The sequence below is a fragment of the Pelobates fuscus genome, chromosome 5, assembly GCF_036172605.1.
Source record: "Pelobates fuscus isolate aPelFus1 chromosome 5, aPelFus1.pri, whole genome shotgun sequence".
NCBI classification, from domain to species: domain Eukaryota; kingdom Metazoa; phylum Chordata; class Amphibia; order Anura; family Pelobatidae; genus Pelobates; species Pelobates fuscus.
The window spans coordinates 41,633,564-41,648,584 of record NC_086321.1 but is presented as its reverse complement, the minus strand read 5'-3'; the positions used below and the strand labels follow the sequence as shown (position 1 = coordinate 41,648,584).

Here is a 15,021-nt window from a genome sequence, read left to right as displayed (position 1 = left end):
GGGCTCGCCACTCATGAGCATCAGATCTCCACCTCCTTGAGCCATGCCTCCTCGATGACATTGTAGTAGGTGGAGAGGTAAACACTACCGAGGGAGTCTTGGAACTGGATAAAGTTGACTAAGAAGCTTTCTTTTATTTAATCTAATGGATACCTATTGGAAAACAATGTGTTTGCTAATGTAAATAACATTAGTATCTAGCTAATCTAGAGTTACCCAAGCATCAGTGTAGTTAAATATGACCACTAACGTCACCCAGACCATTTCATCTCAATCACCTGATTGAGTGGTTATGATGTCAGGTGTGCCCTTGTGTTCCTCCATTATAAGGAGTCAAGCCATTTGAGAACAGGACATCTTACCTGGGATATGATGGGTGCCCCTCCTTGTGTCCACTTCTACCTAAGCAGGAGCATCTCTCCTTATCTAAAACCTGTATAACAGTCATAGCCTATTGGCTGAGAGAGTCACCTGATTGCTCTTAGCCAATAAACCCTGCACAGTCAGGCTTAACTCGTATAGAGAGACTCCAGCTTCTCTGTAGGAAGTAGTAGAGATGGGGAGTGGCATCTGAACCAGTTTGACTCCTTACAATGGGGCACTCCTTGCACCATTACCAGTACAGCATGCTGTTATGGTTATCGTCCTTTGAGTGTTCCTTTAAAGAACTTCTAGTTTTTCCTCCCTCAAGTGCTGCTACTCCTGTGTCTGTCTCCATCCAAGTCAATGGCGCTACTATCACTTCTACCTCGCAAGCTCGCTGCCTAGGGGTTCTTCTTTATTCTGACCTCTCTTTTACTCTCCATGTCCAATAGATAGCCAAATCCTGTCGCTTCCAACTCAAGAACATAGCGCGCATCCGCCCATATCTAACGCCGGACGCGGCTAAGGTACTGGTTCATGCTGTTGTTCTCTCTCGCCTTGACTATTGCAATCCCCTTCTCACATGGTCTTACATGTTCCCAGCTTGCACCGCTGCAATCTATAATGAATGCGGCTGCAAGGCTGATTTTCCTGTCCGGTCGCACCTCCCATTCCTCCACGCTCTGTCAGTCACTGCATTGGCTTCCAGTTAGATATAGGGCCCAATGCAAAATTATGGCGCTTGCTTACAAATCCCTACATAATGCTGCTCCAACATACCTATCCTCCCTCATACACAAGTATGTCCCGTCGAGGCCCCTGCGCTCAGCCCAAGACCTACGCCTATCCTCTGCCCGGATCCCCACCTCTGATGCTCGCCTTCAAGCCTTCTCCAGGGCTACACCGATTCTGTGGAACTCCCTTCCCTCCTCAATCAGACTTTCACCCAGCCTCCACTCCTTCAAAAAATCTTTGAAAACTCACTTCTTCATTAAAGCATATCCGTTAAACTGTCAGCAAGTTTCTCATCCCCCACCCCATGACGCCTTTCCTGAAACTGTCAAAAATGACCTACCAAGCACTCAATAAACCCTTCTCTATTTCATTCCCCTACTTTAACCCTTTGTGTCACTATACCCCACTCCCTCTAGCATGTAAGCTCATCGAGCAGGGCCCTCAACCCCCTCTGTTCCTGTACGTCCAGTGGTCTGATTTCAATTATGTATCTGTTAGTCCACCCATTGTACAGCGCTACAGAATTTGTTGGAGCTATATAAATAATAAAATAATAATAATAAAGGGGTAACCGTGACTTCTCTGGATATAAGACCTTGAAAAAAATCACTTTTAACTTGGCTTAACTTTTGTTTTCATGTGATGGTCCACTTTATTTTAAAGGTATGTTAAATATGTAGCAATTTAAATCACCATCAGTACAATCTTTGGTTCATGTTCTGCAATCCAATGGTATCACCTTTACCTGTTTGTATAAAATGATTGGAATACCCGTAGTATTTGTGCTAATAGATGCCAGTGAGATGCCCTGGATTGATTAAACATGCCATGTGCAGGGCCGGCTTTAGGCGCCCTGTGTGAAAAATCTTTACAGTCTCCCTCCCCCCACCCGTCATCCATGTATGATGTAATTTTGTGTTGTCTGTGTATGTGATAGGTGTGATGACTGTGTGTGATATGTATGCTATGTGTTGGCTATGTGTGATATTTGTAATGGGTGTATTAACAGTGTGTGATATGCGTGTATTGGTTGTATGTGATATTTGTGCTGGGTTTATTGGCTGTGTGTGATGGTTATTTAATTCAGATAAAAACATGCATTTAGGCCTGTGTGTGAATGCAGGTGTATATTTTTGCAGAGTTATGTTCACACAGTCCCACAGTCAGATGCACACAGTTATACATATACACTGTCAAATCCACCACATGCACATAGTCGCAGGCAAATAGTCACATACACAGGATCAGGCAGAAACACACAGGTATGGGCAGTAACACACAGTCACAGTTACAGGCAGACAGCCACACACACACAGCCACACACAGTTTTACACACACACACAGCCTCACATACAGTCCTACACACACATCCTTACAGGCAGACAGTCCTACACACACACACACACACACACACATGCAGGCAGACAGTCATACATACACACAGACAGCCACACTCACACTGACAATCACTCATAGTTACCTCTGTTCATTGTGGAGGCAGTGCAGCTCCTGGAGACTGTTTGTTGGGGAAGCAGGGACTCCTTCCTGCTTCCCCTGCAGCAGTTTTCTGGCACTTTTAGCTCCGCCCCGGCTGTCAGTTTAGCTCCGCCCCCGCGGCACGGTAAGCTCCGCCCCATCACACTTTTTTTTTTTTTTTTTTTTAACATTTATTTTTTTTAAATGCCGGCCATGTGTGAGCTGTGTCGGCCGCACGGCGCCCCCTGCTCCGTGGCGCCCTGTGCGTCCGCACAGCTCACACACCCCTAAGGCCGGCCCTGCCAATGTGTAACTGCCTTCTCAAATCCTGAGTGATTTGTCTAAAGATAATTTTTTTAAAATATGTTTCCATGATCGTCAATTTGTTGTGGGAAATTTAGTGATAAGAGCCAAGGCCGCAGCAGGTGACGCTTTCGTGAACTTTTGTGAGTGCGCTTGAAATGTAGTTTCTGGGAACTTTCCCTATTGTTTGATCTCTGGCAGGTCTCCAACAAAATGTGTTGTAGCTGCTAAACATTGCGTTAACAGTACATCTTCCACCACTAAAAGTTGCACTGTCATCGTAGAGTTTAGCTCCAGAGCTAAATCCCAGCCATTTTTTTTCCTTCTGGTAAAATATTATCTAATAAATGTAAACCAATTATTGGTTTTGTTTAACTTGCATCTACTCAAAAGCTTTGCACTTGGCATTAAAAGGTTGAGACCGCAGAGGCACCGGCTATTGTACATTAACAGTGTTTAAGTGCATAACGGCTAAATTAAGAGAACGCTAACTTGACAAAGGCAGCCCTAATCCCAAAACACTGGATGACCTGAGTTGCTCTTGGGAAACTTGCACTGTAAGCTATAAAATAAACTGTCAGGTTTTTCCCCCCACAATGAGTTCTGGAATCATGTATTGTTGGGAAATCAATGGCGAGATTAGTTTTTCTTTTGTGAGTTAAATAGAACTTGTATCTTTTTGAATTAAGTTAATTTTCCAAGTGAATGAGTCAGACCGTAAGGAGAATAACTACACGATGATAAGCTTTTTCACACAGTCACGTTTCTCGTTCTGTTTGTTTTGTAGGGTCACATGACTGTGCTAGCAAACTTTGGCGAAGATGTCCATCTGCCAGAAGACGCAGAATTTTATTTTGTTTACAATGGATCCAATCGCAGACATGTTATGTTTGCAGAGCGTGTCAGTCCTAACACGTTACGGTCTATTTTTCCAGGTAAGCAGCGAGGCTAACTTTTCTTTCCCTCAAATAATTGGCAGAAGATGTCTCACAAGCAGACTGCACAGTTATCCATCTGTTAACCATGACGTATGGCCAAATTCTTTCATTCTACAACAAAAATTCTCATTCTCAAGACAAGGAAATTGCATTTCATAGATTTTGCTAAACAAATCATATGTATGTGAACAAGGCTTAAAATTACCACCCTTCACTAGCCAGTAGAAATTCACTCCTGGACCTTCCAGACTTGCCCTGGCAAGTAACTTTTAAAGTCCTACTAGTCTTCGTAGTTTAGGACTTGAAATTTTAAGCCCTATTGAGTATAAATATATTTCTATATATTACACGAACTGCCCATCATTGGACATATTAGGATTTAGAATCTCTTATTGCACAGAGTGTGACATCTTCTGTGCAGTTATTTTCTGTAACAATGCTCAGATCACCTCTGTGCAGTCTGAGACCTCTAATCTCAAGAAGAGCTGGGATTGTTGGCTTGAGACTAGTAGGAGTTGCACTCCTGAGCTTCACCTGCTGCCATTTTTGTGTTGGCAGCTAAAACAGCTTTGCCCAGAGCAGTAATTACTCCTAATATAAGGCAACATGTATGTCTCAGTGCTACACTTACAGTAAAGTCCTCTCTTTAACCCCAACACCACCCTAACATACTGCACTAAACATTAACTCCTGCACTATGTTATGCTAAATATTAACCGCTACATCAACACAAATCATTATCCACTACTGTACCCTAACTATAACCCATGTACTGCCTTAAGACTAACACTAACCCGAACTGACAAAAATCATAAAAATATTAGCAGGAGTGTATTTTGGGTAATGCATGCTATGCCTGGGTTCTGGAGACCTTTTTAAACCGCTCAGTCTTCAATCTTGTGGTTTGTTATGTCTCCAGAAACCCTTCATGGCATTATTTTTGCCCAACACAGCGTTCATTGTTCTGTTATTCCCACATCACAGTGATGCATGGGGCATTGCCAACGCATGGGTATCTGCCAACCGCCACACCTGTTTTATGCAGCGATATTTACATCTTTCCCAGTGTCGAGGAACTTGCCATAGTGGCACCAGAAGGAAACCAATAAATTAATAAAGGAAAATAAATATCTAGCTGTATGACCCTTCAAAAGAAAAAGAAAACATTGGAAGAGACACTTAAAAGAATCCACACATATGGGCTAAAGTTTTCATAAATAGATCTTAGTTAGCGTTACGGCTAGTGCTATTGTTCCCTTAACATTCGGGCTAAATGAAACAAATTTAAGGTAAATGATGGCCTATACCAGGGATAGGCAACCTTCGGCACTACATCCCCCTTAATGCTCTTAGTGCTGGCAAAGCATCATGGGAGGTGTAGTCCAAAACATCTGCAGTGCCGAAGGTTGCCTATGCCTGGCCTATACATTTGTTTGCAATTTTGTATAACCTTAATAAGACATTGTTGTGCACAAATTTGCACAACTGGGTGACTAGAATTATTTTTACTCGTTGTGCCTCTCATGTGCCAATATTAATAGCCCATCACTCAGACTGTTTATAATGACTGGTCACTAAATACCACCAGTTCTATTCATAAATTCCATTTGGCCAGGACTCAAGGCACGAATATATATATATATATATATATATATATATATATATATATATATATATATATATATATTGGAAAAATAAAGCGTGTGCGTAACTTGATTGCGTTGGCTTCAGTCTTTGTGACCCCAACAACAATCAGACCCTTTCCCGTTAAAACCCTGTGATAAGGGCAAAATCATTCAGAGAGCACCATGCATGTATTTTAATGTTCAGTATATAAAATAATAGAGGTCTAGCATACGGACCGTTCAAGTTTATTTCACTATTACGGCTCCATTTGGCACTTTTTCTTTTTCTATCTGTCTGTTTGGAAAACCTAATTCCAAACATACCATCTACCAACAAATTAGTTTTTGTGTTTTTTTTTTTTTTTTTACTGCAATTTTTTTCCTGAATTACTCCAAAAAGAAATCTTTAAATTGAATTTTTTTTATTTTATTTTTTAAATCTAAGCTCATCCCCGCTTGCCATTTTGAACTAGACATGACACTATTTTAGCCCATTGATAAGCTGATATTTTATTTTGTTTTTCCACTCTAGGCCACAGTTGTGTAGAATCTTTAAGTTTGACCGTCTGCATGCACACGCACGGCTACTCATCAGTGATTGTGGCATGTACATCATTAACCTATGTGATGGATACCGCATGCAACCTTTCACACTATCTCAAAAGCCATTGTGATAAGCTAACTCCTACTAGCCATGAAACAATACTCGAACACTTTGGATTGGCAGTCAAGGATTTACAATTGCTAGATCGAAATACAATGTTATGTTTAGCAAATGAGGAGTTAACGCCTACCTGGAATATACTTGGATCTCATTTTGAAACGGGTAAGAAATGATTGAAAACTGTTTACTTGCTTTTTTTTTTTCTTGCAAAAAAGCTCATTCTATTATCGACAAGGTTATAAGTATCTGAAGACGTGTTATTATTAAATAAATTCTCTTGTAAGCTCTAATGCTGATTGATGGACAATGGCCCTGGAGATATTTGAGGACTACTGTTCCCATGATGCCAGGCCACCGTAGACTCTTTTGGTTAGTGTTGAGATCTGAAGGTTGGCTGATAACATAGGATGTGTAATCCACATAAAATAGCTAACCCAGACTTTCCCGATCTTTTGGGTATTACATTCTTCGTACAGCTGTAATATAATCATGAGAAAAAATAGTTCACAAACTTCTGTTTTGCTTGCAGGCATGTTGCTACTCTCCGAACTATGACACGTCGAACGTGAAGACCTTCGAAAATCGAAGGTCTTAACAAGGAAGTTCCTCCAGTGGCTGTCTGCTTGACAACCACTAGAGAGGTGTTATAGGAAAAATGTAAACATTTCTGTCTCTTGACTTTCAACTCTACTTTAGTGTAATAACAGCTCAGTCAATGTGAGCATTTCATAATGATTTTATCTTAATGAAATACTCCATTTTTTTTATTTTTTTTTTTAAAGCGGGTGGGGGTGCGTGGGCTGGGACTGCCTGAGCAGGACTCCCTATTCATATAAGGCAGGCTGCAACATGTATTTTCTCTGTGTGACAACTGAACACAATATAGTTTTAAACTGCTATAACTATACAAGTTTAGTGGTAGATTCTCCTTTAAAGGAAAACTCCAGTGCCAGGAAAACAATCCGTTTTCCTGGCACTGGAGGGTCCCTCTCCCTCCCACCCCCCAATCCCCAGTTACTGAAGGGGTGAAAACCACTTCAGTCACTTACCTGAGGCAGCGGCGATGTCCCTCCTCCCTGTGATTCCATCGGCCGGTGGGCGAGACTGATCCCGCCCACCGGCCGAGGAGACCTAATGCGCATGCGCGGATATGCTGCGCATGCGCATTAGCGCTCCCCGTAGGAAAGCATTGAAAAAGATATAGCAAAATCCTTGCTATAAATCAGGAATTGACCTCTAGTGGCTGTCTAGTAGACAGCCACTAGAGGTGGAGTTAACCCTGCAAGGTAATTATTGCAGTTTATAAAAAAACTGCAATAATTACACTTGCAGGGTTAGGAGTAGTGGGAGTTGGCACCCAGACCACTCCAATGAGCAAAAGTGGTCTGGGTGCCTGGAGTGTCCCTTTAATGACATTGGACGTCGCTCAGGCACTCAGTTCAGGAGGGAAGTTTTGGATAGTTATGAGTTTCCACCATATTCATCAAATCTGGCCAGTGTTTTGATTTGGCTCATTACATATCAGTGCCTGTGGAATTTGGCCTTGTATGAAGTTTTACTCTTTCTTTCTATGTTAATGGAAATCTAGCGAGCCATTTAATTAATTTCCCCAGTATTCCAACACATGCTTGCTCCTTTAACGCGCCTTTTTTTTTTTATAACGTTGGCTCTCTATTCTATCATCCTGGCTGGTATGTCTGAAGAACACTGGATCTATTCAGGATTATCGATTTTATTACTGCTATAAAAAGAAGTGATAAATCGAATTCGTGAATGACAAATGGCAAGATACTCTGTATAGGAATGTGCTGCTTTATCCCATGTAGGGTTATTTACTAAAGGGAGAATTGTCTGCGACTCAAAGAGAATTCAAAGTGAATTTCACATTTTAGATTAAACTAGCTGAATTAGAATCATAGCTGACTTTGAGAATTTTTCCAATTCAGCTATATTGGCCTTACAATGGTATATATCCACCTACCATAGATTGTAAGCTTCTTTCTGCAGGGTCTTCCATTGACTCCATTGGTAGATCCATTGACTCACTTCTTTTAATCTGTGATGGGGTGTTTTTCTGTTCCTCAGTTGGGCTGTTTCCCTGGGGTATATGTTTGAATCTTTTCCCCTGTAAACAAAACACCAGCCACTACTGATCTTCAGTGGCAACAAGAATCTTCTACTTTCGTTATATTATTTATTTCGTCCTTTGTTATTTCTGTCTAATGGCGCTCAATATATCTCTCTCCAATCTTATCTTTTTATATTTTCTGTAGTGTGTATAATTTTTGATTGTTTATGCTCGTGTGTGTGTGTGTGTGTTTTATCTGTCAGACACACTATGCTGTGAGCACATGCATTACTTCCAAAATTCGGAGGTATGAAGATTGAGATGTGTTGGTTAGGCCTCACCAGTAATGTAGACAAATAGTGGCTACTATGCAAGATAGTAACCGTTTATCCAGGAGCTTACTTAGTAGTGTGAGTGAAATAAAATAAATATAAAATTAATTAAATTGAACTGAAGAGTGAGAAAAGTATTGTTCTAAAGTGCAGGTTATGTGACTTCCTTTGATATACTTAATATGGATTAACCCTTAATCGTCTGATTTAATTATATAATTAGACCCAGTTATGTGGGACCCAGATGGATAGGGAAGGTATACAAAGAAAATGAGATAAAATGTAACTTCAATACTTAGTTATAGAGAAAAATAAGAATAGGTATCTATTTAGAAGATACAGTAACCAAATGGTTAAAATGTGTCACAAAGTATCCAATATCTTCTATTTAAACAAATGATTCCTTAGAGTGAATAGGCTTAGTATAATAAAACTATTCTGTATTAGGCAATATAAATATATATCGCTAAAGACAACTGTAGGTATAAAAGTAATATTTATTAAAAATATAAAAAAATCCAAATATTCAAAAATAAAGTTAATAGCACATCCACAATATTATTGCCAGTCTATTATGGGTAAAAAATGCAAGACCACCTTGTTGAAAAGAACGGATGGATCCGGATGCTGTATGTGATCCTCTTGCCCAGATCCTGGTTGCCGGTGAGGACGGCGTGCGTTCCACAGAGCGTTCCACCTCGAGCCTCACTTCGGGGGAACAGCACTGCTCTCGCGGCGGTGTCAGTAATGCGCCTGGGATCCGGGACAGGTGAGTTATTCTGCAGAAGTACCCTGGCTGGATAGAACTTGTGTGGATGTTCCTTCTTGCTGTTCTAGCTGTCTAACGCGTTTCGTAGAGAATAGCTCTACTTCATCAGAGACGGACCAGTAATGTGACTTGTGCCACTGCCTATACCCATTATGAAAGCCCCGTCCGGAAAAGAAGTGGATCTGTCTGGTCGGCCCCCAGCCTGTAGAACATTGCATAAACATTCATGGCGTAGCGTCTAATAATGTTCTCCCACCCTGCTGTCTGAGGACAGGCAGCAGGACACCAGGACACAGAAGCTGGACAGGACCCTGAAACCGGGACGGTCTCGCCGAAATGGAGACTGTTGGGAGGCCCGTATATGAATTTCCATACATCCTTAGGAAAACAATCTACATAGCTTTAACTCAAATTAAAATGTGTGTATTTAACAGTTGCAAGCGAAGCATTTTATACTATTAATATGATGGTCTACCCAGCTTATGTTCTTATAGACCAATTTCCAAATAATTTGAACACCACAGTAAAACTAGAAATTTAAAGTTGAAAACAATAAACAAATTTACAGCAAAATTTAACGCCAACAGCTAAATCTCTCAGCAGTAATTTGTAGCAGTAATCAAAGTTGTGTAGCTTTATTTGAAATGCAATATATTTGCTCCTTAGCTGCAGTCACAATGTCACATGTATATTATGTGTCTGCTGGCCATTTTCCCCCCTCTCTTAACTACACTTGATTAATGACCTTTAGCTCCGGCCTGGTTGGACATGGATGTAATCTGCAGTGTTTGAAACATTTGCAGAGAGCTTTCCACTTTGCGTTTTGTCGGCTTAGTACAGATTCTGCTGGAAAAATATCTCTCCCACTGCAGGACGTGTACATACAGGAAAGGTAGGTTGGTCTAAGGCCATGGGAAGAGAGTTTTGTTTAGACAAAAAGCAGGGACCCTGCAAAATAGTTCAACCACCCCACATACTCACTTCCTCCCACTGTAGTATTTAAAAAAAATGTTTATTGGTCTTGTCTTATTCTGAGGTTTTCATGATTTACTTATTGTTAAAGGCACATGCTAGGCACCACGCACTTCAGATTATTGGAGCCTTTGTGTTCAGACAGACTCGCTGCCCCTGACGCTTTGCTCCTCTCTCGCCACTCAGATAGTGAGGATGTTTTACTTTTGTATTGTGTGTCTAAAGTTGTCTGACCTTGACTCATGACAGACTTTAGGCCTTTGTTGCCGACTGAAAGTTTACGTTTTTAGCCTCATTGCTTGGAAGACAGTTTGAGTAAGGTAAGGCATAAGATAAATGTCAGCCACTATTAGACTATACCAGTCTGGTACAAATGACCCCCTGGCCCCTAAGATAGAACTTTAATAATGGGATATGTGAATGAATAATATGAACAATCTACATATTGTGACTCAGTGGCGTGCCTACCACGGTCGCAGGGGTCGCTGCTGTGACTGGACCCCTCACTCCAGGGGGCCCGGACTCAGCCTGCAACCGTGGGCTGCCTGCATACCTTCTGGGCCGGTGCACCGGCCCAGGTCCGTGGGTGTCTGGCAGGAGGGGAGAGCTGTGCTGCTCCCCTCCTGCCTGTGTGTAGCATGGCAGAGCGGTCTGTCAGGAAGTGCTCACTAAGTGAGCACTTCCTGTCAGACTGGGGTGCAGGCCCCCTGTGTTCCCCCTGTCATGAGGGGGACCAAGAGGTGGTCTGCCAACTAATGAACTCCCATGGCAGGCGGCTGTGTTCCCGGCAGAGACGGCGAGGGAGCTGTGATCTCCCTGCTCTGCTCCCTCGCACGCTGTTTGCTGATGCTGGGAGCCGGAATATGGCGTTATATTTTGGCTCCCGGCATTAATAGACAGCCCGCACAGCACGTGGGAGCAGAGCAGGGAGAACACAGCTCCCTTGCCCTCTCTGCCAGGAACACAGCCGCCCGCAGCACTGAAGCCCCACTGAACCCCAGGGACAGATCCATGCCAGTTCTCCAGGTAGGGAGGCTGGGTGGACATTTTTAAATTTAAAAAATATGAATAAATTGTGTGTGTATGTGTCTGAGTGCATGTGCGTGTGCGTGTGTATCTATGCGTGTCTGTATGTATGTGTGTCTGTATGTATGTGTCTACATGTATGTGTCTGTGTGCGTATCTGTTTGTCTGCATGTGTGGGGTGGTGGGGATGTGTAAGGGGGGCAGGGACATATGGGGTGGGAGGTAGATGTATGGGGGGCCCCCAGGGCAATTTTCGCACGGGGCCCCGTGGTTTCTAGATACGCCTCTGTTGTGACTGTAACTAACTTTTGCTAGCATCCATGTGTATTTATACAAATAACCTTTTTCTGCAAAAATCTATTTTAACATAGAAACTGTGTATCATTCTGGAAGCTTTTTTAGAAAACATTAGGGATGATTTATAAAAATTGATACATTCACATTTGCATCAGTTTTGTTCCCCTGCACTTTTTTATTATGTAGGAAACTGTTACTCCACCTTGATATTGGTGACTTAAATCTCTGCTCTTGTAGTGCACAAGATAAGCCGTCTCCGTCTTTCTGCCGTGTTTCATTTATCTTTCTGGTTTTATTTATTTTTTGCTCAATTTGTCCATGATCATGATACCATTGGTGTGACCATCTTATCGTGATCTGCATTTTGTCAGAGCAACAGATCAGCTTAGTAGCTTTAATGCTGGCTACATGATTTGAGCAGCTAAACTACCGTATATGATGCTTTGTATAATGAACAGGTGCTTCCACATTGCATGGTAGTTAACACCTGTTGTATTTGATTTTGTGCGCAAAGGTCCCTCCGTGACTTGCTTTAACCCCTTAAGGACCAAACTTCTGGAATAAAAGGGAATCATGACATGTCATGTGTCATTAAGGGGTTAAACGACAATCTGTAGCTGTAGGTGTGCTGTATGCTGTGAATATAACTAGAATTTGCATATGTGGATGAATTTCAGGCAGATGCCTCCGATAAGGTGAAAGCATTCAGTCTTCATCGTGAATGTGTCTAATTGAAGGAAAAAAAAAAATGTTCAGCCCCATAAACAACTTTCTTCAAAAGCATTTTCCCACGTACTTTGGAAACATATATCAAACACGTGTTCCATTGAAAAAGACAACACAGAATTGTGTTTTCCGTTTGGAGAATGGTGGAGAAAAGATATATCTCACGTTGTCTTAAAGGAACATTCATCACTTGACAATTATTATTGTGAACCAGAAAGCAAACGCTTTTATACAGATTATACAAAGCAAAAGGGAGGAAAGCAAGGAAACTTTAAAAAGTCTGTAGTGAACTTATTATAAACGTGGTCGCATTACATTGTTGGGCACGCCTCTCGGCCACCACTTCACCCTTTTCATCTCCGTTTTAAACCAGTCCACAAATTACAGAAACAAGACATCAATGTGCGACAGCAGTAGAGAGAAACCTGACACTGGAGTCTGCTCTGCGTGATCACACTCCTCTAACTTCCTCTTTTCACTCCGTGTCAGGATGTTGCAAGGTGACGAGATCTTTCAACTGCACATGTGTAAAACTGTCAGACATGCTCAATGCACTTTTCCAGCATTCCTAGGGATAGGACACTGATTGGATAGTTTTTAACTGCTTTTTTCAGACTGCAAAACTAAACTTTTGAGTGGGACCATTGTCTTAAAGTCCCTTTAAATAAATCGTTTTGTTAAAGGGACACTATAGTCACCTGAATAACTTTAGCTTACTGAAGCAGTTTTGGTGTATAGAACATGCCCCTGCAGCCTCACTGCTCAATCCTCTGCCATTTAGGAGTTAAATCCCTTTGTTTATGAACCCTAGTCACACCTCCCTGCATGTGACTTGCACAGCCTTCCATAAACACTTCCTGTAAAGAGAGCCCTATTTCTTTATTGCAAGTTCTGTTTAATTAAGATTTTCTTATCCCCTGCTATGTTAATAGCTTTCTAGACCCTGCAAGAGCCTCCTGTATGTGTTTAAAGTTCAATTTAGAGATTGAGATACAATTATTTAAGGTAAATGACATCTGTTTGAAAGTGAAACCAGTTTTTTTTTCATGCAGGCTCTGTCAATCATAGCCAGGGGAGGTGTGGCTAGGGCTGCATAAACAGAAACAAAGTGATTTAACTCCTAAATGACAGTGAATTGAGCAGGGAAATTGCAGGAGAATGATCTATGCACTAAAACTGCTTTATTTAGCTAAAGTAATTTAGGTGACTATAGTGTTCCTTTAATATTTGTATTCATAATCAGAGATTTTGTCTGTGTGTCCTGTCTGCTTATGAGAGTATCTTGATTTGTTAAACATGAAAACGGTGTGATATGCATTAAAGCTTCATTGTCTCACCTGCTTGCTCTTTTATTTTGTAGTGTTGTTTTAAAGGAACACTATAGTGTCAGAAATACAAGCATGCATTCCTGACACTATAGTGTTAAAAACCCATTTTAACCCTGATCGGCACCCCCTTGCTCCATTAAAAAGGGTTGAAAACTGACTTTTTTTCCAGCGCAGCACAGGTCTCCTGATGGCTGACCTAGACCCTCTCAACCTCCTTGATGATCTCTGCCAATCCAATGCTTCCCCATAGGAATCTCCTCATAGAGATGCATTGAATCAATGCAACTCTATGGGGAGCGTTCGTCATTTCAGTACAGAGTGTGGAGACGCTGAAAGTCAGTCTTGCATGTTGTGGAGCACAGACACTGAAAGCACCTCTAGTGGCTGTCTGAGTGACTGCCACTAGAGGTGTTCCTAGGCAGCAATGTAAACACTGCCTTTTACTGAAAAGGTAGTAGTTACATGAAAATGCCTGCAAGGACTGACTATACACACCAGAACAACTACACTAAGGTGTATTTGTTCTGATGACTATAGTGCCCCTTTAAGGAGAACACAATTGGGTTTATTTATTCAAAAGGGAATTGTAGTAAATTAAAATCTAAAGTGAAAATGTAAGCCAGAACAGCTGACTTGTGGAAAATAAAAATGTCCAACTTCGTTATAGTCACAATTTTTTGCATTGACACACTGACACAAATTTTAATGTTTATCTTTGACTATGGAAATTAAGGATATTTAGGGTTATTAAATAATCCACCTTTATTTAGAAGGTGCCTTAAGAGAGAATGGTATGGATTGTAACTGCTATCAATCACAGCCAATAAATACTTTAGATATCCTCAACGATTAAACGATCTCCACTACCTCTCCACAGGCAGCATACTCTGTGCTGTTATGGCATGTATCAAATCAGTTGTATCTGTAATGACTCTGCATGTTTATAAATGTTGCCCCACTTTATTGTTACTATTGTGTGCTGAACAATGTTGGCTTGCTACTGTAATGAAGGGTTCTCATGTATAACCTGTAATGTACATAAATCACCAACAGGGGGAGCTCTTTTAATTGCAGTGTTTTGTGAGCCTGGAAAAAATGGGATAGTGGTCATTTTATAAACCATGATGTGGATTGCAGATTCTCATAATCTTTTGAAAACACTTTCACTGTGTGGACACTATATTTTTTAGATCACTATTAACCAGGTCTGCTCAGCAATTAAAGCAGTGGTTACGAAGATCATTGCTTTCCTGCATCATATTGACGATGAAAAATAAATAAAAAAATGTAGATTCAAAATGATTCAAGATCCTTAAGTTGTTTAACAGAGATGGGCTGGATGCAGCTTTACAAAGACCCTTCCCAGACCACGAAGAGGGGGTGCCACCCGTTAGCAGCT

The 15,021-nt window shown here is 41.3% G+C and overlaps 1 protein-coding gene across 6 annotated transcripts in view; it reads left to right on the top strand.

The window, feature by feature from the left end:
• The window catches only part of ARHGEF28 (Rho guanine nucleotide exchange factor 28), a 239,388-nt gene that overhangs the window by 70,523 nt on the left and 153,844 nt on the right, over positions 1 to 15,021 (top strand). For 5 of the 6 annotated variants that reach the window (XM_063453739.1, XM_063453741.1, XM_063453740.1 and 2 more), the window contains 2 exons: positions 3,665 to 3,812; positions 5,973 to 6,266. In XM_063453739.1, the coding sequence (XP_063309809.1) occupies positions 3,665 to 3,812; positions 5,973 to 6,266 (442 nt within the window). The remainder of the gene's footprint in view (positions 1 to 3,664; positions 3,813 to 5,972; positions 6,267 to 15,021) is intronic. The other variant, XM_063453742.1, reaches the window with a different exon arrangement.